The following is a 24,576-nucleotide window of genomic DNA, read 5'->3' on the forward strand; positions in this document are numbered from 1 at the left end:
GTCTTACTATTTGAATATTTTCAAAAATCTGAGTAAACCCAAAAAGTTAAACTGAAATTCATTTAATAAACTGAAATTCGACAAGTACCGAAATCTCAAGTACTGAAAAAACTCTACACAAGTACTGAAATCTCAACAGTTTTAAGTTATACGCTGGAAACCCCAAAAAAAACTTACACAAGTACTGAAATTACCAAACTAAAAGAAGTCTTCTTACCATCACTGGAAACCAAGCTAACAGACTAACCACAGCTAAAACGATGAACTGAGCTGCCCAATCGAATGAACTAAGCGCCCAACTAATCAGAATGGTATATACCTGTAGCAAAAGTAAGTGTGGGCATTAGAAGTTTAACAACAAACTTTTAACAGCAGAGTTTGGTATACCAGTAAAACTTGATAATGTATTAAGTGTTGTTTACAAGCAAACTTTTAACAAGCAAAGTTCTAACAGCGGATTTATAATTTATAGTCATTATCATCTATGAGTTGTTTTCTGTGGTTCTAGTTCTACAATGTAGAAGGATCTGAACAAGAATCTTATGAAAGGAATTCTGTGAACTACAATGACAAAAGATTTTTGAAGGATAGATTTAGGGAATACCTGGATTGATTTTCCACATCAAGCTCCGACCTGCATCCAGTTCCACTGACTCGATCCCTTCCTCCATTTGCATCTTCTATTCCTTAAAGATTTGATTGAAAAATTGGGAGAAGGACTTTGTAAATAAGCACTATTCCAGCACAAGAGAGCAAATTACTGCAAGTTGAGGCTTTATAAGGGTGAGGAAACTAAAAAGATGAAAATGCAACCCTCAGTTAAAGATACGTCTCTAGTTAGACTGGACGGGCTAATAAGATCCACCTTGCTGAATTCATTATTGATTTGGAAATATGATCGAATTTGTATACAATTTGGCCAACCTGTAATAACTTAAATAACATGAAAACCTCTCCAAAACATGTTTTTACCATAATAAGATGTCCACACAAACAAAAGCTACACTCAATACGAAGCTCAATTTTCCAATATCTGTGCATCAATGTTATTTTCCGAATCAATACAACACTAACCACCATCCTACTCATGATTTAGCTTCATATCATTTAGTTATCAAAATGAGTTCAATAATATCAACATAGAAAATTTGAGGATACATGGGAGGATACAGATGTAAGAATTCCCTGAAGCCTGATTAACTTCGTACTGCAAATTTGTGGTAACAAAAGAAGTCATGAGAATATCCTCATAACTAACTAAAATAACTAAATAAGTAGTGATCACATATCCTACCACTATAAAGCCACATAATAAATAGAACGAGAATTAGAAAACTTACAACAACAGCGAAAGCTTCCAGGAATTCCTTTGATTATGCAAAGTAAATCCTTTTGCAGTGAAGTCAAATCGGCATCACAGTGCCTGGAATCACTTAGAATCGTATGATTTGTCAGACCTGGCATACTGGCTGTGTGAAGGGGGGTCGTCATTGGCATCCTCATAGCGATTATTGGATCCTGAAGGATCATATCTATCCTCAATAACATTTTCCCTTACAGATTCTGATCTATACCTTTCAGATGTTCTCCTCTTGTTGTAACCATTAATGTCTGATATTTGATCATTCTTCCCCCCACTTAAATCAGTAGCAGGATTTGAGACAGACGATGTGGATCTGCTATCGTGATATCTGGATCTATGAGATGACACAGAGCTTCCTTTATCATATTTACTACTCCTACTCCCTTCCCGGTCATCTCTTTCCCTTTGGTGCCTATGCCGTTCATGGGATCCCCGACTTCTGTAACTCTCTGGACTTCTTGACCTATACTCTTTATCTTGTTTGTTCTTTCTAATACTTCTCTTGTGATCCTCGGATTCATGGTGACCATGGGATTCATATCCCTGCCGGGTGTGTGAATGCTTTGCGTCACTGCTCCTGCTTATGCTATCTTTAGGTGTACCCAACTCTTTTCTTGCAGAGATACCACTCTCTTCCTGGTCATCTGGATGCCTATGTCGCTCATATGATCTTCGACTCCTGTAATTTTCTGGACTTCTACACCTGTACTCTTTATCTTCTTTATTCTTTCTGATACTTCGCTCTTGATCCTGCTGACCCTGAGACTCATATCCCTGCTCCAAGTGTGAATGTGTTGCATCACTGCTCCTGCTTATGTGATCTTTAGGTGTGACAAACTCAGCTCTTGCAGAGACACTATGGTGCGGATAAGATTGCTTCTCATAACCATATTCAGGCCTGTTGCTAGGTTCAGATGAGTCTCTATTGCTTGTTAGCATATCAACTACAGGCATATCATGAACAGATATTGAACCAGATGGAAACACCTCGGCCTCTGCAGATCCTTTGACAAAGCACCCAATGCCACCGGCTTGTTTGATTTCATTCATGTGCACCTCGATTATATCCCGCAAAACCTTCAAGAGAAAGTAAATAATGTAAATGGATATAGACATAACTAAACATTTCAAGTTAAGGTAGCATTTTGAGTTGTTTATTGGAAAGTATCTAATAGATCACTGGACTTCACAATGAGGTTATTATTTATCTTTGCTTCAATAGTGAAGCTCTCCCTTACCTCTGTTTTTGATCGCTTCACTTTCTTCCCACGATATGACATTCTTCGGCGTTTGTAATCTCTTTCTTCGGCCAACAGCTCCTCCCTGGTCTTTGACTTATTTGAGTCCTTCAAATCCATTAAAAGAAACTTGTAAAAAACCAGATGACACCACATGATCTCCGAGATAGAAGTAAAAGACAACAAATATGAAAAGAGGCCAGTTATTAAGAAGTTTCGAGATACATGAATAACACCAACAGACATCTTTAGGTTTACCTGGATTTCACAGTACGGAGACAGAAAATGAGAGTTAAATTCAAATTTTAATCAACTCCAACCCCCAAACAATCAAGTCCGAACTCAAATTTTAACCTAACATAAGCCTACCTGCACAAGCTTACTTTTGGCTATTATGCATTACAGGAATTTTTTGTTTTACACCTACATACACTTGGTTATTATGCAACAACCAGATCGAACTAGCCCTGGATATGTTTTTTGTCTACAAGTCCTTAAGTTCTGAAGTTAGGCCTTAAGTACTGAAGTTCAAACATAACAGCGTGCAGTCAATTAGCCCATAAGTTCTGAAGTTAGACCTAGACATAAGTGAGGCGATTGATTCTCATTTATTCTTGAACCATAATCCCTGTCTCCCAAATAGTGAAATCATCAGTTTAAACATACCTTATTTTGATAACGCTGCCAAAGAAGTCCATCATGCTCTAGAATAGGTCTATAATTAGGACGTTTCCCTCGTTCCTCAATAGCCCTCGTTGACACATATAAATGTTCCTTTAGCCTGCAGTGTAGATAAAAAAATATGAACATTCCTTTAGGCTGCATTGTAGATAACTGAGCTCACATAATTCCATATGAATTTTGTTTGACCGACCTGGAAGATGATATTAACAGTTATGAAATGCAACAAGAAGACTATAATAAATCCACAGTAGTTGTTCCAGTCCTTAAGTAGAAATCACATTACGCAATAGCAAGCAAATAAAACTAAGCAGAAATAGGTAGAGGTGCCATACAGCTGAGATCTGGGAAGTGAACCAGCACGCCTTAACCCCTTGATTTTCTCCTCAAGCAACGATCTCTCATGCAAAGCAGAAACTGCTGCTGTAACTTGTGACACAAACACCGAGCTTTCATAAACCGAAACCTCTAAAATAAAATTTTCATCTGGAACTTCTAATTTGACATTCCCACAGGCTATTGATCCAACCAACTCCAAATCCTTACCATCATTAACACATCCCGAATCTAAACCTTCCTTCCCACAAACGGTCCCCCCCTTTTCATTCAATGGACGTAACAACGAACTAGACGCAGCATTCAGTAGACACCACTTAAGCAATTCTTTAGAAAACAACTTTCCATTCACTTGCCCATACAAAACCGTAAACTGAGACGATAACCACACCATAACTTCAAGCAAAACAGGACAATCAAACCGTAGAGACTTCAAATCCAATTCTCTATCTCCCTCATTTCCAGTTAACAGCAATTTATACGTCCGATAAGCTTCACGTTCAATTGCTTTCATACAAAGTTTGAATAACATATATATGTGATCCCTCATGTGCAAATCAATAACAATACCATAACGAGGCGAATTCATAATAATCCATTTCAATATTTCACATTCTTTAGCAAATCCTAAAGACCGACAAACTGTATTCACAACATATGAATACGAAACCGGAAACTCATGCCATACCTCCATTTCAGTTCTCATCGCCCAAAATTCCGAAGGAAGAATCTTCATACACTCTCTCCGTTCCACCTTGGTATCCTCTTTATCACTAAAATCAGAACATAACTTATATAAAACCCGCGGAAGCTTAAACGTTCTTTCATTAGTATCAAAATCCGAAGAACAAACAACAGCAGGACATTCTTTGTAAAAGAAATTAGACCTAAAATCCAACAAATAATTATCTATAGAAAAACAAACATCAGCATTAGATTCTTCAATTGGTTGAATAGATTCATTGTTCTTCTCTTTAATCGATTTAGGGTAATGTAAAGAATCTAAAATATCAAGGTTTATGACACAAGGAGAAGATGTGCAAATTAAAAAATGATGAAACAAGAACTCAGGAAGCATTTTATGATTAGGATTGAATGGGCAACAACAAAACTCGTCGGGTGAATTTTTGAGAATAATTTGATCAGGAAGTGATTCTAGTGTTGATTTTGCTTGATTGATGAAGTCTTTTAGAATTGATAATGTTGTGTTGAGATCGTTAGTTGTGGTAAAAGTAGTAGAAGAAGAAGAGGGGTTTGGTGGGAGAATTGGTTGTTGCTGCTGCTGAAGATGATGATAATGGTTTTGATGAGGATGAAAGTAATTAGGGTTTTGATAATTAGGGATTGGTGGTGGGTGGAAGTAGAAAGAAGGGTTGTTGTAATATGGATTTTGAGGATTCATTACACCCTGTGAGCTGAGCTGAGCTGAGATGATCTGATGAGAAGGAGAATAGAGAGGTTTAAGGGTTTTGATGGCGGAGGAGAGAACAGTGATAAAGAAGTGGGAGAAGAGGGCAGCTAAATGTTTTTTCTCTAGCTATAATGGATGCAGCGCTGCAGCCTCAAGCTAGGTGTACGCACGTCGGTACTTGCACCCTTTCCGTGCTACGCTGCAGCTAGGTACGTGCCACTTATGAGTTATGGGGCTTATGGCGAGTCTTTTTCTTGCAATATTTGGCACCAAATAAAATCCAAGTGTTGGTGTCCCCAAATTTCAAACTCGCAAGTCAAATTAGTTTTTTTTTCCTGAAGACTGAGCCGAGCCCAAGACATGTAAGGTGTTCACAAATGATTATTCGGTTTTTTGAAGTAAAATAGTTAAAAGTTAGGTTGGGAATAAAATTTGAAAATGATTTTACAAAAAGAAAACAAATAAACAAAAAGTCGATCTCAGAAACTTTAGGAGAGGTGTTTATGGCGACTTGATAAACTTTGGGAAGGATGTCGGATTTTAATTGATCAATCCAATTCTTCTCTAAGTTTTCATCTTGTCCAGACCTTTCTCTCCTCCTCTTGAGTTTCATATAATAACACCCAAGTGACAGCGTTTCTGCAATTCCTTTTTAGGGTTTCCAGATATCTCCATGATTTGGTGTTGATGATGAGAATTCGATCAATCGCAACGTCATCATCTCATTACAAAGCCCCGATTCAATCTTCTGCAACGTCGCCATCAGGTGACGATATTGTTGTTGCTTCGGTATCTCATGACGTCACGCATCCAGTTGCTGAAGAAAGTCTCAATCTAGCAATATCAGCTTCTTCACTTGCTGAGAATAAAGTTGTCATTGGCATCTCTGTTCAATCATCTGCCACAGAGAAACCTAGATGAATAGCTAAAACAATTACTTCTGTCATGGACAGAGCTCAGTCTTTATGTTGTGCCCATACTGTTGGTGTTGTACCTGATTTTCCAAGCTCCTCTCTAGTTATTAAATCTTTTGCTGAAGATGCTACTGCAACAAGAACTTTGGCTATCAATTATCTGCGACACCTTGCCCTGAACCACTTGAGATAGTTCCCACGTCAACAGATAATCATACAGGTAAATTTCGATGCCCTTTACATGGTTTTGATGGATGCAAAAACGACATAAATGGCAGAGGTTACTTTTCCAATGGTGTGGCCCCGCCTAATTTGGTAATTTTTGAGGAACTGTAAGCCAAACTCCCTCACGCAAACCCTTCCTTGATACCAACAGACCCTATAGAGCAACCACCCTTCATTGCTTCTAAATATTTGGTTCAGAACAAGCTGAAAAGCTTTCCTAAAGGGACCTTTTGTGGGAAAGATGACGTACGTTCCCAACATCTTTTTGATGCTCTGAGCGAGTCTGCTGCTGCTGTTTCAGATGAGCTCATTACTTTTATTACCGAGCTGGTTAACATATGGATTGCAGGAGGTTGTCCATTGGCTTTAGGGGAGTTTGTGGCTTCATCCCCATAAACCCCTTTGCTCAAACCCGGGGGTGGTATACGTCATATCGCTGTGGATATTATCTGGAGACGTCTAGTCTCTAAAGTTGTTGCTTCTCATGTTGGTAAGAAAATGGAGAGCTATCTTAGTGCCTATCAGTTTGGTGTGGGGGTGCCTTGTGGGGGTGAGTCGATTCTCCATGCTGTTAACAGGCTTCTTAAGGAGAATAGTGACTCAACATCTACGTCAATGCTCTTGGTTGACTTGTCAATCTTGATCTGTAATGATTAGAGAGGTAAGAAAAAACTTTCGTTGTATCTCTAAGTGTGTAGAATTCTGTTATGCAGCTCCTGCTAGATTATATTATATAGGCAAGACTCTTTATTCTGCTCAGGGAGTACAACAGGGGACTCGCTTGGTCCCTAGTTATTTGCTTTAACTCTACACCACTTGATACATAGAATTGTAGATTCATGCTCCTTAGATTTACAAGCATGGTATTTAGATGATGGGACCTTGATTGGTGACACGTTGGTGGTGGCCAAAGCCTTGGACATTATTCAACAAGAAGGTGTCTCTTTGGGTTTGCATCTCAACGTCTACAAGACCCGAATTTTTTTGGACTACAATTGATACCAGAGGTTTGGTTGCGGGCATTTTCCCTCCTTGCATATGCCGTCCAATGGAGGGAGTTAAGCTGTTGGGAGGACCTGTTAGCCTGAACCCCCAATTTTGCAAGATTATAGTGGTTAAGAAAGTATGTAACACCACGTCCTTGGTCGATGCTATACAGAAGCTCAAAGATCCACAAGGAGAGCTTTTGTTGTTGAGGAATTGTTCTAGTGGCTAGGTTGTACTTCGTTATGCGAATAACAAATCCTGAATACTTGGGTGAGGCACAGGTTATTTTTCATAATCATCTTAAATAGTTTCTTAACATCTGGTTACAGGTGATGGTCCAGGTTTTGGTCATCTTCAACAAAGGATTGCAACACTTCCCAGCAAGTATGGTGACTTAGGGGTGTATCCCATGGAGGATACCATGCAATATTGTTATCTGGAATCTTGTTTCCAGACGAAGGCTAAACATGAGAATATTTTGATCCCAAGTTTTGAGCGTGCACTTACCCTATTCAAACAGGTATGTAGTAATAAGATTTCTTCATTATGCATTGATGATATTGCCCCCCAATTCTATGAGTTCTTTGGAAATCAAATACTTTGATGCAGTGAAGAAAGATTTACCTAACTGGTTTGTCATTACGGAGCGTGATTCTGCCCTGTGGAAGAGTAACAGGATCAAACATGCACAAGACTATTTGATGGCCATTCCGATTGATGGGCTTAATCAAAAATTTGGGCCTCGATATTTTAAAGCTATATTGCGCTATAGACTTGGGATCCCTCTTTTCGAAGAAGGAGACATGTGCACCAGTTTTAGCAGGGAGATAGATATTTTTGGGGATCATGCCTTGCACTGCTCGCATGGAGTTAGTCTCAAGTATAGACATGACCTGGTTCGTGACACCTTTGCCGACATTTGTTATCATGCGGGTGTCCCTGCTAGGAAAGAGGTGTATTTGGGTTTCCAATCAAATACTAGCTTATCTCTGATATTTGTGGATACATTAGTGTACAATTCGGACAATGCACACGATATGTGTATAGATATCACGGTTGTTTCTCCCTTGACAGGTGGTGTGGTGCGCACCTTTGTTCCTGGTAAAGCAGTTGATGATGATGCCGCTCGGAAAATAACCAAATATTTAGAGAAGTGTACAACTCAGGGTTTTGGTCTTGGCGTGCTGGCTTTTTCTCCTTTAGGGGAGTTGAGTAGTGATATGGTGGAGTTTCCGAAACTATTGCACAATTATATGGCTATCTATGACCAGTCCGGCAAGTAAGCACAATAATTGTGCGTTACAATATTGCAGGCCAAGTCAGTGTTCATCCATAACGGCTTGATGCAAAGCCATAATAGCGCAATGCAAAGCCATAATAGCGGTCTACGATATAGCCTGTCAAGTGCTAAGAATGGCATAACCCCGCAGGGCCAGTGAAGCGCAAAGGTGGCACTACACTCTAAAGACATTTGGCTAAGTAATGATACTTATTAGCCGACACAATGAGGCTTCATTGAAGGAAAGGCAAGACGAGACCAAAGTGGCAGATGCAACATGCGATGTTGGCATTAAGGCATATCCTTGGAATTGAGTTGTCCCAAACTCAAGGATGATGCAAGAAGATAAAATAGGCTAAGAGTTGGTCTATGACATTAGTTCAAAGCTGGCCAAAGCTTGGACAGTGCAAACAATATAGTAATGCAAGAGTGCCATTTCTATTGTCAAGCAAATTGGTTAAGTGTAGCATATGGCGCCAGATAACCATATTGATCTAAGGAAGTGACGAGATGATTGAAGCGCAATAGATGTGCAATCGGTTCAGATGACGGTTATGAATTGGTTACGAGCTTCACAAGCATGCCAATCACGCGAGAAGAAGTAGAACGATTATAAAGGGATTTTATAAGCGTGGGAGAAGGTTCCTGTCTTCTAAAGAGCAGGTGTTGGGAGATGGCTTCAGTTTAGAGAGAAAATGGCCAGTTAGCACAGTTATAGGCGGCTATGGCATGGCGTCCCTGAGGAAAAGTCAACAAAGTTTGACTTTGGGGCAGCACGGTCAGGAGGGCAACAACAATGATATTTTCTAAGGGATGTTTTATATCGCGGAGAAAGAATGAAGGTCCGAAGTTTTGATTGGAAAGAAATTTTAGGACATACAAGAAGGGGCATAATATGAATACACAATTATTATGATGGTTTGATAGTAATTACTAATTAGGCAACTAATAACTTAAAATCAAAAACTTTTTTTTCATCGTTTTCACTTCTCACTTAAAATTCACCCCCTCTTGTTTCCTTCACTCCAACCAAACAACAGACAACCACCTATAATCATACGGTGAATGACATTATTTTTATGAATAGATAGAGTGGATTATCATTTAATTCTATGATTTATATCCTATATAGTCTTTTGATTTTCATTAGTATTGCTAAATTTTATTTGTAGGGCAGACAACCTCAAATCCCCGGTTCAATCAAGTTTATGCTCTCAAATGTTCTAAAAAATAGTCTAATGATTATGCATATGTATCATATTTAGATGATCCAAAAAAAATGTTGATTAATACAAAGTTAAATTTAAGGTTGTTCTGATGAAAATAATTGTTTATTGTTTTTGTTCATTGAGTATTTTGTTTGCTTGTTGTTTAATTATTGTATTTGATCAATTACAGGTGTGATTCTAAAAAGAACAAGAATAGAGAGATAAATTTCTTGCAGGTTCTTTTGATAAGTTTTTTAATTACGAATCAACCGATATATGAAAATGAGGTTGAAAATGATTGCACAACTGATAATGGTAGAATGAAGGACCTTGAGAATGATGGTAATGATGTGAACCATAATTTGCTTGATATGTGTATAGCTAAGAAATTTCATATGCTTATGGAAACATTTGGCAACTTCATATTTGTGCATATATTTACAGGCTTAAATATGTCAGAAACTAATGCAAACATATCATTTTCATACACCACCTTATGCTTTGCTTTTGATTGTAGTTTCTTTTACCGAAGTGGACAACATTTTTTAGCTCGCCTTTGGGGTAGCAAAATGTCACGGCCAGACCTGGGTTATGGAACTGCTCCATGGGACAGATGGTTGTCCCTTGCATGTACAACGATTGTGCACGGTTTTGGCCAAGTAAAGTTGTTGTATAAATAGTCCTAAGGCATGGAAAATTCGGCAGGATAACATAAGAGAGTGTGAGACTCAAAATAGGAGAGTTTTTGTTTAGCTAATACTTGGTTCAAGGTGAGCAAGTCTGTGTAAGTCCCTAAGTGGGCAAGTTTTGTATTTCTTCCCTTTGATGCAATAAAAGAAGTTGATTGTGTCATGTTCTAAGTGTTCTTGGTTTACTTATTGTGTTTGGATATGTATGGAAATGTTTGAATGCATTACGGGGTGCATTTGAGAAGTTAAGTGAAGAGAAAGAAGGTTAAAGACTTCCGCTGAAGAATTGTTGAGTTGGCTGTTTGCAATGGTGCAAACTTATAAGGTTGAAGTGCAAGTGGGTGAAGCTTGATTCACAGAACCACTATACTGTCGGGTTACACTTTCGCAAAAATTTGTAAGAGTCATTTGAAGGTGTGACAATTCGGGTATCAAAGCTATGTTTGGTACACAGTTCAAGTGTATTTGTTGGATAATACACTGGTATTTCTTTCTCTCTTAAGCTATTTTCCTATAAGCAAGTAAGTGGTGCATTATAATCATAAAGTTTGCATTAGAAGTGGGTTCTGATGGCATGATGATCGACAAAGAACTACCGGGTACGTTTGATCAACTAGAGGAGTATGGTGATATTGGCAGTATGACCGTTGACTTGGGTACTGATGGCCTTGATATTCCTCTTGTTTATGAAGATAATGGCAGGCTAGATTTACTTGAAGGAAAAACATCAGATTGGTTTAAAGAATTTGACGAAAGGGTAGGTGCAGTCGAGGAAAAGGTATCTGATGCAACCTTGTTGAATTGTGAAGACAATGCTGAAGTGACTGAAATGAAGGGGAAATTCAGTGATATGAAGACATACTAACAGGCCATGCGAAGCAAATGTCATATGAGATGACAACCCTTCAGAAGTTAATCAGTAATGACATGTTTGCAGGGGCAAACATGAATGGATAAAGCTCTAATTGGGTCTCCGAGCCAAGAGTTTACGCTGGTTCCAGAACTGCTAGACAAATTGAGAATTTCTTGTATGACGTTGAGGCATACTTTGACGCAAATGGAACTGGGGAAGATCAAAAGGTAACACTCGCAGGAAATTACCTTTGTGGTGATGCAAAGGTTTGGTTGAGAACTATGCTGCAAGAATACGAAGTCGCTGGTTATGCCAATCCTATGTCATGGAATGACATGAAAGATGGACTGAGATGTCAGTTCTGGTCAAGCAATGGTGCTTGGTACACAAGAGAGAGTTTGTGTATGCTAAAAATGACGGGTACACCACAGGCCTATGCTGAAAACCTCCTTGCATTGGTGCAAGAAGTGCGTGGCATAAGTGAAGAAGATCAGATGTTCCAATTTCTGAGTGGCGCGAGTTCGTTGGTCATTGCTGAACTCAAGAAGCGCAAAATTCAGAGTATCCAGATGGTTATTCAAGCGGTAAGAGAGCTTACCTATTGCACAACAACTGAAGATGTGCAAATATGTGAATGTAAGGCCAAAGGAACTAAAGGAAAAATCTTTAGGCAGTAAGCGTAAGCATGATCCAAAAGAAGATGAATTATTCCCTTCAGCCGGAGTATAAGGGATGTTTCATTTGCAAAGGTTTTCATTTCGTTAGAAGCTTCCCACTCAAGGTGCAACTCAATGTATCAGTTGGGGATGGCTATGGGAGTCATTCTAGCAAGACTCGTGAAGGCCGAAGTGAAAGTTCAAGGAATATACCACGCAGAGAATTGGTTTCTCACTTCGACAAAGGTAGAAACTAAGATAGAACAAGCATTAGTGTTGTTGTCTCCATTGGAAACACTTGGTACCAGAAAACATGGTGTTTTCTGAGCTCGTTTTATGTAGCTTTAGTTATTGGTTGTTTCAAACTCTGTATAGAGTTTGGTTGTACAGACTTTTATTTGAGTCTTCAAGTTTGTATATACTTTGCTTTGGTGTAAGCAAGTTGCTTTGTTAATGAATTTTTAGATTTCCAAAAGTGATCAGTGGATCAATCATGTAAGGGTACATGGTCTTGTTATGTAAGAGCAGTTAATGAATGATGGTGTTTTCATTTATAAATTCTTGCCTCTTTATTTACGATGTAAAGCTAGTTCATGGGAAGATGATGCAGTAACATACTTAGCCTAATGTATGCGGTAACAAGACAAGCTGAAAGCTAATAGGAAAAGCATAGGACAAGGGTCCTAGTTGATGTAAAAGTGATATTGTTGTTTGGGGATTTCAATATGGCACGACGACAGATGGGCAGCGACAATGCAAGAAATACAGCAAGAAAGAAATCATTTCATCAGCAAGCATGAGTTGGGTAGAACTCATGGCCAAGAGAAATACACACACTTTCCAGGAAATGCAGCAATGTAGTTCAAAGGAATAGTTGGAGACCCTATTGGCTTTGAAGGCATAACATATGGATAGCTAAATGGTTAGCTATGTTATGTCCAAAATATAGTTAGTCACAACAGCGGAGATGGACTGTGCAACTCAATAGTCTTGCTTTAGCGAGTTAGGCAAAGAAAACTTGCAATTCTAGTTCGAGTATGCAAGATGGCATAAGTATAGAGAGTTCGTACTTAGTGGCCACATCCAGAGAAATGAGTTCTTGGGTGACTTTTGCATGAACAAAAGTTGGCGAGGCATGAAGTGGAAAATTCGGGTATCTTATGCGAAGGAAACCCCTATGCACTTTGTGGCATTCTTACCAGAGGGCATGAAGGACAACAATCCATGGAAAGGGCCAGCAAAACTGATTGAAAATGAAGCCAAGTCGCTTGTAAGTCCTTGTCATGTTGAGTTAGATGCAAAAGTCAAAGTCAGGAGGAGAAAGGCTATGTCAATGATCGTAGTGATCAGTTTGAGAAGAATCATTCAGTTCGTACACTTAGGCGTAAATGATTCGAGGCGAAATTCAGTCCTAAAGAGAATTGGCTAAGAAGAATTTCAGGTTTGCATTTGGGTATTGATGCACGATTTGAGTAGCAGCTGAAGCGTAGTGCACTACGCCGAGAGGTGGTTCAAGTAGATGAGATCAATGGAAAAGCAGTAAAGCTAAGTGATTTTGATGCTATGGCATGAAAGTTGGCGAATGGCATATTGCAAAAGGCCAGCAATGGTTATTGAATTTTAGAAAAGGTTCTGAGAGTGCATACAACAAGGTTAAGACAACTATAATGTTTATACTAGGTTGCGTTCAATGAGGGCGTTGAACGGATTAGGTGGGGGAGGTCTATGACCGGTCCGGAAATTAAGCACAATGATTGTGCGTTATAGTGTTGCAGGCCAAGTCAGTGTTCAGCGATGACGGCGTGATGCAAAGCCATAATAGCGCAATGTAAAGCCATAATAGTGGGATACTGGATAGACTATCAAGTGCTAAGAATGGGATAACCCCTCAGGGCCAGTGAAGCACAAAGGTGGCGCTACATTGTAAAAACATTTGGTTAAGTAATGAAGCTTATTGGACGACACAATGAGGCTCCATTGTAGAAAAGGAAAGACGATGCCAAAGTGACAGAGCAACATGCGATGTTGGCATTAAAGCATATCCGTGGAATTTAGTTGGACCAAACTCAAGAATGATGCAAGAAGATAGAATAGGCTAAGAGTTGGACTATGGCATTAGTTCAAGGCTGGCAAAGCTTGGACAGTGCAAACAAGCTAGTAATGCAATAGTGGCATTGCTGTTGTCAAGCGAATTGGTTATGTGTAGTATATGGCGCCAGATAACCATATTGAGCTAAGGAAGTAGTGAGATGATTGAAGCGCAACAGATGTGCAATATAGCTTAGATGACGGTTATGAGTTGGTTACGAGCTTCACAAGCATGTCAATGACGCGAGACGAAGTAGAACGGTTATAAAGGGAGTTTATAAGCGTGGGGGAAGGTTCCTAACTACTAGAAAACATGTGTTGGGTGATGGCTTCAGTTTAGAGAGAAACTGGCCAATTAGCACAGTTATAAGTGGTTATGGAACTGCTCCATGGGATAGATGGTTGTCCCTTGCGTGTGCAACGGTTGTGCACGGTTTTGGCCAAGTAAAGATGTTGTATAAATAGTCCTAAGGCATGGAAAATTTTGCAGGCTTACATAGGAGAGTGTGAGACTCAAAATAGGAGAGTTTTTGTAAGGCTAAGACTTGGTTCAAGGTGAACAAGTATGTGTAGGTCCCTAAGTAGGAAAGTTTTGTATTTCTTCCTTTGATGCAATAAAAGAAGTTGATTGTGTCATGTTTTAACTGTTCTTGGATGACTGATTGTGTTTGGCTATGTATGGCAATGTTTGAATGCATTTTGGGGTGCATTTGAGAAGTTAAGTGAAGAGAAAGAAGATTAAAAACTTCCGTTGAAGAACTATTGAGTTGGATGTTTGCAATGGTGCAGACTTATAAGGTTGAAGTGCAGGTGGGTGAAGATTCATTCACAGAACCATTATACTGCCGGGTTACACTTTCGCAGAAATATGCAAGAAGCATTTGAAGGTGCGGCACTAGCCATGATGCGAATGTCATAGTGGAGGAATTTCTTTTCCATAGGGTCGGGGTTGTCATTCAAAAAGTGATTGGAGCCCAGCTTGTTGCCAGGCTTCCATCTAACTCTTGTAATTCTTCCTCTCTTGATGAATAAGATTTTATTTTCTTTCAAAAAAAAATTAACTTTTTGAGAAACAAAATTTGTTGCCTTCTGACTTTTTGGATTGATTTCTACTTCTGGTATTCAGACACCTTATACCAGTTAAGAAGTTCCTTTTCAACTTCCAAAAACACAAAAGTTAGAAGGTGCATATATAAATTGCTTTACAATTATTCAAAAGTTGTGAATAATTTTAGAATAACTTCTAGAAGTTAGAGTTAGTTTGGATGTGTTTGTGTAAAGTTTTTATGAAGCTAGTTTGTGTAAATAATTTAACGCATTTGGATACACACTCAGAAATTACTTTTTGACTTTTAGAAGTCAAAAATCGAGAAATCGATTTGGATATAAAATTTTAAAGCGACTTTTAGAAGTAAAAAAGTTAACTTATTATGAAGCAAAATATGTTTGCGTTTGACTTCTACTTCTGGGATAGTAGAAGGATAGTTTTTTTTTTTGTTAATTTACAAGCCATAGTTTATCATCATCGACAAAAAGGATAGTATTTGACTTTATAAAAAACAAATTGTCCATATATTATCTTTTGCATATAATCAGCCTTGAGACATTATCTATTCATGTGGACGTTCATGCCATTGGACCTGCTGGGTTGTAGCCTGTAGGTATACCTTTTTTTCCCCTGTTGTATGTATTATGTATATCCCGAGTTATGATGATATGTTTTTAACCTTCAAATTGATGGAAACGACAACACAAATATCTGGATTGAATCAATGCATTCTGGCGATGGAAGTGATCAATCTTGGGACTGTTGGACACGTTATTTGAATGTTCAAAGAAAAGAAGCCTTCATGTTTGAGGACATATATATACTCTTTCTTTGGCAAGGCGCGCGACACACGTTATTTGAAATTCTCGGTGATAAAATATATCAAAGCAACAGAGGTTGTGCGCGATCGACCACTGAGACATACGTAAACAAGATAATAGATCTTAGCTCAGTTGATGTATACTTACCGCAGTGAGATGCTCCACGCAAGTCATGAAGCAAAACTGAGGGCTTCTCCACTCACCGGCCCCACATGTTCAAATCAATGGTGAGATTTGACCGTGGGTGTTTCTAGGACCATACAGATTCATTAATAATTTAATCAGTTAGTATCTCCCAAGTCCTACCAGAGGTTTCGTAGAGTCCAAAGTTTTCTGGTTTAGGGTTTTAATAGAAGTAACTAATAATAGTCCGTTGCTTATAGGAACGAGCAACAATGTCGAGCATTCCGGAGGACATTTACTTTGAAATCCTTATTAAAGTACCAGCAAAATCCCTATTAGCTTGTAAGTATGTGTGCAGAACATGGTATTCACTAATTTCTAATCCTGATTTTGTTACGATGCAACTTAATCTTACTGTCAGAAGAAACAATCCTAGTCGAATGCTTAAACCTAGGACGGACCAGTTCTACTCCATAAAGCATGATTCAATAGAATCATTATTGTCGACGGATAAATTTCTTGATTATGCAGTGGAGTTGGAACACCCATTCAAATCTGTTAAAGTCTGCGGGCATCCAACTCAAAACCAATTGGCAATGAGTGGAGCGGCCCTTCCATATTATATTCAAGTTAATTAAGCGGATTGTAGAATCATTATTGTCGACGGACGAATAAATTTCTTGATTATGCAGCAGAGTTGGAACACCCATTCAAATCTGTTAAAGTCTGCGGGCATCCAACTCAAAACCAATTGGCAATGAGTGGAGCGTCCCTTCCATATTATATTCAAGTTAATTAAGCGGATTATAGCGATGTAGGACTATTGTACTTTCACACGCCCCCTCACGTGTAAGGCCAGTCACTGGGCCTCACACGTGGACCTACGTATGAGTTACAAGTTCATCGGTAACATGACAAAATCGGTTAAACACTTCGGCCGGTAACTCGGCCTACACCCGTCTTACACAGGTCTAGGTCTGGGGCTTAACTCTGATACCATGTTAAAGTCTGCGGGCATCCAACTCAAACCCAATTGGCCATGAGTGGAGCGGCCATTCCATATTATATTCAAGTTAATTAAGCGGATTATAGCGATGTGGGACTATTGTCCTTTCACAAAATCCTTAAGTTATTCAGCTACACTTATGGGTTCCTGTGATGGTCTGGTACTCTGGTTTGCCTATGGTTCGACAAGAGGCAGTTCTTTTGTGGTTGGAATCCAGTCACAAGGGAGTACAAGATACTGCCAAAATCAAATATGTGTTATCCGTATTATCTTAGTATGGTTGCTAAGAAACAGGTAATGGATATTATTCAATAAGGTGAATATTACAAGAAAGATGATTACCTTTAAATAGTGTAATCATTGTAGTTGTAGTGTCATTACAGGCACACATACTATTCACACAAACACTACACAGGACAGGTCAAGTCAACAGTCTTGACTTGACATTTACAATATCTAATACATTCCCTCAAACTATTAGGGGATGACAAGAACCTGACAGTTTGAAAACACAAAGTAGGAAAAACAGTTTAACAAACTAAGTAACATCAAAAACTGAACTTGATGAAGCAGAGCAAGAATTTGCAGAAGCCTGTGTGTTGGAAACTAAGAAATGACTCCAACAACCTTGAAAAAGTAGGTGAACAAAGCCCTTTTGTAAACAGATCAGCTAACTGGTCTTCACTTGAAATATGCTACAACTTTAGAAAGCCACTCTCCACCAACTCTCTTACAGTATGATACTGTATCTCTATGTGCTTTGTCCTAGCATGGAAAACAGGATTAGATGTTAATGCCAAAGCACTTGTACTGTCACACGAGAATAAAGGTGGACTGATAATAGAAACTAAGTAACATCTTCAGCTGAAGCAACATATAAACACTTATATTCTGCCTCAGCAGAAGACTTAGAAACAGTAGGTTGTTTCTTAGAAGACCAACAAATCAAATTAGAACCCAAAAATACTGCATAACCTGAAGTGGATCTCCTTGTATCTGGACATCCTGCCCAATCTGAATCAGTATATGCAGTTAAGGTTGTCAGGCTGCTCTTCTTCAAAGTAATACCAATACCAAGTGTGCCTTTCAAATACCTCAAAATTCTCTTTACTAGCTGAAGATGAACATCTGTAGGTTTATGCATAAACTGGGACACATAATTCACAGCAAAACAAATGCCTGGTCTTGTAACTGTTAAGTACCGTAAACTTCCTACAACAGTTCTATACTCACTAATATTGTCTAAGACTGTACCATCATGTAAAGAAACCCTTGGACCCTTAACTACTGGTGTGTCACATGACTTGCAATCCAACATATTAGTTTTAGACAATAACTCCAATGTATACTTTTTCTGAGTTAAAAGAAGAGAATCATTATTTCTAACAACTTCAATTCCAAGAAAATAACCCAGACTGCCAAGTTCCTTCATTGCAAATTCTTGTTTAAGAGAAACTATCAAAGTATCAATCATCATAACAGAACTTCCAGTCAATAAAATATCATCCACATAGAGCAATAAAACAAGCATTCCAGATTGAGAATGAAGAACAAACATAGAATTATCTGAAACAGATTTCTTGAAACCATAATCAACCAAAAAGGTACCAAATCTATGAAACCAAGCTCTTGGAGCTTGTTTCAACCCATATAAACTCTTTTTCAGATGGCAAACATAATCTGAGGGATAATCAGGATTTATGAACCCTTGTGGCTGAGACATGTATACATCTTCATCTAAGAAGCCATGTAAGAAGACATTACTTACATCCAACTGCCTGACTTGCAAATTATAAGTAATAGCCATACACAGGACAACTCTCACTGTTGTGCACTTTACAACTTGACTAAAAGTTTCATTAAAGTCAATATCATCCTGTTGATTGTATCCTTTTGCTACTAATCTTGACTTAAATCTGTCAATAGACCCATCTGATTTCCTTTTTATCTTATAAACCCACTTGGACCCTAAAATATTCATATGTGATTCTGGAGCTACATACTCCCATGTATCATTATCTCTCAAAGCTGTATATTCCTCTTTCATAGAAATCTGCCATTTAGGATTTTGTATTGCTTGCTTAAAAGTTGTTGGCTCAATTTATGTAGTCAATAAAGTTGTATAAGCAGAAGGAAGAGGATGTTTTATAGACACATGAGCAACATGATATGGAAAAAGTTTTAGTTTTGAAATCCCTGTTTGTTCTCTTGTAACCATAGAATGAGAAGGAGATGGAGCAGAAATATCAGTAGACAAAGATGAAGAGTTATCAGATGAGAAAGAATTTATAGCAGCTTGCATAGATGATGATGAAACAGGACAAGAAAAATAAAACTGAGTTTCATCAAAACAACATTCCTAGAAATATGTAACTTTTTAGTTACATGGTTATAACATCTATAATCCTTATGAAGAGAACTATAACCCAAAAAGACACATTTTGCAGACTTAGGTGAAAGCTTATCAACTCTATTATGAGTTAAAAGAGGATAACAAATGGATCCAAAATTTTTAAGAAAAGAATAATCAGGCACAGAACCAAACAAGACCTCAAAAGGAGATTTGTAATCCAGAATTCTACTAGGTGTTCTATTAATCAAGTAAGTGGAAGTTAAGGAAGCATCATACTACATTTCTTTAGGACAAAAAGAATTAAATAAGAGTGTATTTCCCATCTCAGTGATGTGCCTATACTTTCTTTCAGCTAGGCCATTCTGCTCTGGGGTTTTGGGACAAGAGATTCTAGTAAGAATGCCACATTTATCTAGAAAAACCTTAAAAGGCCCTTTAACAAGCTCAGCAGCTCCATCAACTTGAAAAGAAATAATTTTTGTAGAAAACTGATTTTCAGCGTCACTTTTAAAATGAGTAAAACATTATATAGCATCAGATTTCAGTTCCATTGGATAAATCCAATGAAACCTACTATAATCATCTATGAACAGAATATAGTACTTATACCCATTTAGAGAAGGAACAGTAGGCCCCCACACATCACAGTGGATAAGTGACAGTGGTTGAGTGGCATGAGAGTTAGACAACTGAAAAGGTAATTTCTTGGTTTTAGCAAGTTGACAAGGATGACACAAAGATGTAGAATGAGGAGTTGTTAAAACAATGTGTTTGGAGGAATGAAGTTTTTGAATATATGACTAGATGGATGACCTAGTCTATCATGCCACACTTGAGAGGGATCAGACACAGTTGTTGACAAAGAAAGAGTAGAAGGAAAAGAGCTTTTAGGTAAAGAAATATTCTGAACAGGATACAAATTATTTACTACAGTTCCATGAGCAAGCAAAGCATGTGACAACAAATCCCTTATCTCATATCCATATGGGGTAAGTTTAAAATAACATGAATTTTCCCTTGTAAACTTAGCAACTGATAGTAAATTATGTTTCATATCTGGAACTAGCAGGACAAAATTAAGCCTAAAACTAGTTTTAGGTGTTTGAATAGTAGAAGTACCAGTAGATGAAATAACAAGGGACTTACCATTACCCACTTGTACTTTGTCTTTTCCTTTGTAACTTGAAGTATGTTGTAGAAGAGCCTCATCACCAGTAATATGAGCAGTTTCCCCTGAATCTGCAAGCCATTGAGGTGCTTCAGAAGTGGAAGCAGAAGGATCAAAAGATTGCTCTTCACCAATAGAAGCAAAATCTTGTTGAGTAACAAGACCATTCAACACAGACATAACAAGATCAGAATTGCTAACTCTTTCACCTATTGCATCTAGGTTATCAACAATGGTCTTGACATTGTGAAGATACACAAGAATAGTCAGATTGCCCTTCTTGAGATTATGAAGCTGATTCTTTAACAAATATTTCCGTGCCATAAATTGACTCTGAAAATTCAGTTCAAGAAAGGACCGAATTTCTATAGCAGTAACTAAACCCAAAACATCATTAGAAATCGAATCAGTAAAAGTAACCTTCATACAGCTAGTAACAAAATAATCCATCTTCCTCCCACGAGTCCATTGAGGATTTAGAGATGAAACACCGTTAACTTCAATTTGTTTTACTGGTTCTTGCACATCACCATTAACAAGACAAAACAAATCCGTAGAAATTAAAACTGACTCCATTTGATCTTTCCAGAATAAAAAAATATTTGGACCCAATTTTGGTAGATACAAAATTAGAGATATTGGTAAAGGGAAAAATGAATTCAAAAGAATTACCCAAATCTTGAGCAGCGGAACTCATTTTCTTTCTTCTTGTATAAACGATTGTTGAAGATGACATTAACAAAGAATACCCTCAAATTTGAGAAGATACATATCTTCAATCTTGAAAAGAAAATCTGATTTGAATCAGAGAAAGATTGTTGTAAAAGAATATTGAATCGAAATATTATTGTAAAAGATGTTGAGATTCAGAAATTTGTATGTAAAATATTTTTAGGTTTTGATTGTATGAAAAATCTGTCTCAGGATCGGTTTGTCTGATACCATGAGAGACAGGTAATGGATATTATTCAATAAGGTGAATATTACAAGAAAGATGATTAGCTTTAAATAATCTAATCATTGTAGTTGTAGTGTCATTACAGACACACATACTATTCACACAAACACAACACAGGACAGGTCAAGTCAACAGTCTTGACTTGACATTTGCAATATCTAATAGTTGCATTTGGTTATGATTATAAGAGTAACGATTACAAGTTACTACTTTCTTCGGACAGTTTATTCGAAGTCTGTTTGTTAGGATCAAATTCATGGAAAAGAATTGAAATTGTACCTTATGAGTTGCGTATGTGCAGCATGGAATCCGGGGTGCTTGTTAATGGAGATCTTCATTGGTTGGCTGAAAGGCCGCAAGACTCTTCCTATGTTTTAGTCTCTTTAGATATTACCAAAGAGACTTTCAAAGAGTTGGAACTACCAGAAACTTTAGAGAACAACGTTTTGCTTATTAATTTGGGACTGTTGAAAGGGTTCCTTTGTTTGCTTGAACAATCCGATAGTCGTGTAAAAATATGGGTACTGCAGAATTATGGAGTTCGAGAATTTTGGACTCAACGTTATGTTGTGAAGGATGAATATGGCATTGTATACAGGCTTATATTGTCTTTTAAGGGTGGTGATATTCTATTTGGAAATGAGTTTGGTCTACTTCTATAAGACCCTGAATGTGAAAGGGTTAAAGAGCTAAATATATCTAGTTTGACAAGTTTGTACCAAGATGAGCTTTATTTTAAAAGATGAGTTTCACTCAAGTCGAATACTTATGTGGTGGAGGAAGATCAAATAGAGGAATGTAATAAGAAAAAGAATAAGAGTAATAAGAAGAATAATAAGAAGAAGCTGAGGAAGAGAGCATGAGAATATGTTATATATCATCCCTTATAATTTATTTTTCTGATGCATTTTCTATGTTTTGTGGTAGCTAAAATGACATATTTGCTTTTGTACAAATTAAAGTTGGTTTTACATGCTTTAGCTGACTTCCTGCAGCCTGAAAGCATTGTAGGCAATGAGGACGTATCCTTGTTCCTATTCAAGAAATACTTCAATTTATGCCGGTGTTGAAAAATCCACTATTTGTTCATGCAAATACAAGGAATGGTTGTTATAATGTGAATTTTGAGGATTCATATATAACAGTGATGAGAACAAGAGAGAGGTTTAAGTGTTTTGATGCAAAGAGAGTTCAATGGTAAAGAAGTGTGAAAAAGCGGGGGTCTAACAACACCACCCAATATTTCGCTTAGCAATCTGTATGGACAAACTCCAATATACCTTTTATGAGAATTAACTAGACAGTTAGACTCAATCAATAAAAAGGTATATCAAAGAGTTTATTCTCAATCTCTCGATTTAATCTTTACTCAAGAAAATGGAAATTTGCGAGTCTTTATCAAAGAGAGATAACTTGGACTGTACCAAAGACCAATGTCCAAGGATCAATCAATATCAATCAACAACCAAAGGTCGGATTTCCAATTGATGATCTTTAACGCACAACCTGTATTATTTCAATTATAAAGATAAACAATATAATGCGGAAAATGAAATAACACAGACACCAGAAATTTTGTTAACGAGTAAACCGCAAATGCAGAAAAACCCCGGGACCTAGTCCAGATTGAATACACACTGTATTTAGCCGCTACAGACACTAGCCTACTCCAAGCTAACTTCGGAATGGACTATAGTTGAACCCCAATCAGTCTCACACCGATCCAAGGTACAGTTGTACTCTTACGCCTATGATCCCAGCATGATACTATGCACTTGATTCCCTTAGTTGATCTCACCCACAACCAAGAGTTGCTGCAACCCAAAATCACAGACTTGATAATAAACAGATCTGTCTCATACAGAAAAGTATATCAAATGATAAATTTGTCTCCCACAGATAAACCCTAGGTTTTGTTCGTCTTTTGATATAAAATCAAGGTGAACAGGAACCAATTGATAATCCGGTCTTATATTCCCGAAGAACAGCCTAGATTAATCAATCACCTCTCTACAATCCTTCCTGACTACACAGGCGGTTTGTCGAGGAATCACAAACAGTAAGACGAAGATGTTTGTGACTTCTTTATCTTGCCTATCGGAGAACTCTCACGATCTCAAGTCAATCAATCGATTGTACTCATACGATAGAAGATGCAAGATCAGATCACACAACTACGATAAAAGTAGTATCGGTCTGGCTTCACAATCCCAATGAAGTCTTTAAGTCGTTAATCTGGTTTTAGAGAAGAAAACCAAAGGTTAAAGGAGAATCGACTCTAGCGAGCGCACTAGTATCACACAGACGTGTGGGGGATTAGTTTTGCACAATGCTAGATGTATCCTTTATATAGCCTTCAAATTAGGGTTTTGCCTTAGTTACAAAGCATTCCTTATTCACCGTTAGATGAAAACCTGATTTAGATTCAAGCTAATATTTCTCAACCGTTAGATCGAAAAACCTAGCTTGTCACACACATTTTGGTAAACGTTTACTGGGTTCGTGAAAACCATACCCAAACGTGTACGTGTATGTTGGTTCAACATAGTAACCCAAAAAGGTCAACCATATGAGCATTTCATATTAACCTTGTTCTTCTTCACCATAACTAGTTCAATTGACTCAAATGAACTAGTTAAAGAGTTGTTCAATTGCTATGAGATCTTATGTAACTACACAAGACAAAATTGAAACAAAGATGATTCGATTCGATTGAATTGTCTCTTGAACATTATAGCCACGGTTTGCATAAAGCATTCCTTAGTAATTTAATGTTTCATGTTCAGAGCACATCTTTATATCATAACCTCTTAAGTTCACAAACAAGTTTGTAGACTTAAGTTAATCGGTTGAGTTTTCCAAACTCAGCAGAAATTCTCGGAAAGAGAACTTCCGCCAGTTCGCGGACTGAGTTCGCGGACTTAGCACACAAACGAGTTTTGGAAAATTCAGCAGAAATTCTCGGTCGAGAACTTCCGACAGTTCGCGGACTGAGTCTGTGGACTGGGTTCGCGGACTTGGCAAGACAATTCTACTATCCTCCCGATTTCTCTTGATCAACAAAGTTCGAAAACTTCGGTTCAAGGAATACATGGTTATGTAATCTAAACTCTCATTTCAATCATTGAGACATTCTCAGAGGACGCTATGTAGCCGTTATTCACATACTGA

At 37.8% G+C, this 24,576-nt stretch overlaps 2 protein-coding genes across 4 annotated transcripts; one reads left to right on the forward strand and one right to left on the reverse strand.

Moving 5' to 3' along the window:
- Positions 1-33: 33 nt before the first annotated feature.
- Positions 34-5,141, reverse strand: LOC113296616 (U11/U12 small nuclear ribonucleoprotein 48 kDa protein-like). 3 transcript variants are annotated; one of them, XM_026544921.1, is made up of 7 exons: positions 3,618-5,141; positions 3,268-3,382; positions 2,602-2,709; positions 1,341-2,440; positions 1,159-1,207; positions 605-760; positions 34-319 (listed from the first exon to the last, which is right to left on the reverse strand). In XM_026544921.1, the coding sequence occupies exons 1-4, from the start codon at positions 5,018-5,020 to the stop codon at positions 1,430-1,432; spliced, it is 2,637 nt and encodes an 878-aa protein (XP_026400706.1). In that variant the 5' UTR covers positions 5,021-5,141; the 3' UTR covers positions 34-319; positions 605-760; positions 1,159-1,207; positions 1,341-1,429. The 3 variants fall into 3 exon arrangements, with proteins under 3 accessions (XP_026400706.1, XP_026400707.1, XP_026400705.1); XM_026544922.1 differs by lacking the exon at positions 1,159-1,207; XM_026544920.1 differs by having other exon boundaries at positions 605-1,207.
- A 16,249-nt stretch (positions 5,142-21,390) lies between these two features.
- LOC113294290 (F-box protein CPR1-like) lies at positions 21,391-22,067 on the forward strand. The gene is made up of 2 exons (XM_026542686.1): positions 21,391-21,401; positions 21,707-22,067. The coding sequence occupies exons 1-2, from the start codon at positions 21,391-21,393 to the stop codon at positions 22,065-22,067; spliced, it is 372 nt and encodes a 123-aa protein (XP_026398471.1).
- The last annotated feature ends 2,509 nt before the right edge of the window (positions 22,068-24,576 follow it).

This window comes from Papaver somniferum, chromosome 7 (assembly GCF_003573695.1).
Source record: "Papaver somniferum cultivar HN1 chromosome 7, ASM357369v1, whole genome shotgun sequence".
NCBI classification, from domain to species: domain Eukaryota; kingdom Viridiplantae; phylum Streptophyta; class Magnoliopsida; order Ranunculales; family Papaveraceae; genus Papaver; species Papaver somniferum.

Bases quoted from the DNA above. Each gene is read 5' to 3' on its own strand.
- LOC113296616 (XM_026544922.1), bottom strand. From the start codon at position 5,020: ATGAATCCTCAAAATCCATATTACAACAACCCTTCTTTCTACTTCCAC. The intron at 3,383-3,617 runs GTATGGCACCTC...TCTACACTGCAG, and splicing joins TCACTTCCCAGATCTCAGCT to GCTAAAGGAACATTTATATG. The intron at 2,441-2,601 runs GTAAGGGAGAGC...TTTCTCTTGAAG, and splicing joins TGAAGCGATCAAAAACAGAG to GTTTTGCGGGATATAATCGA.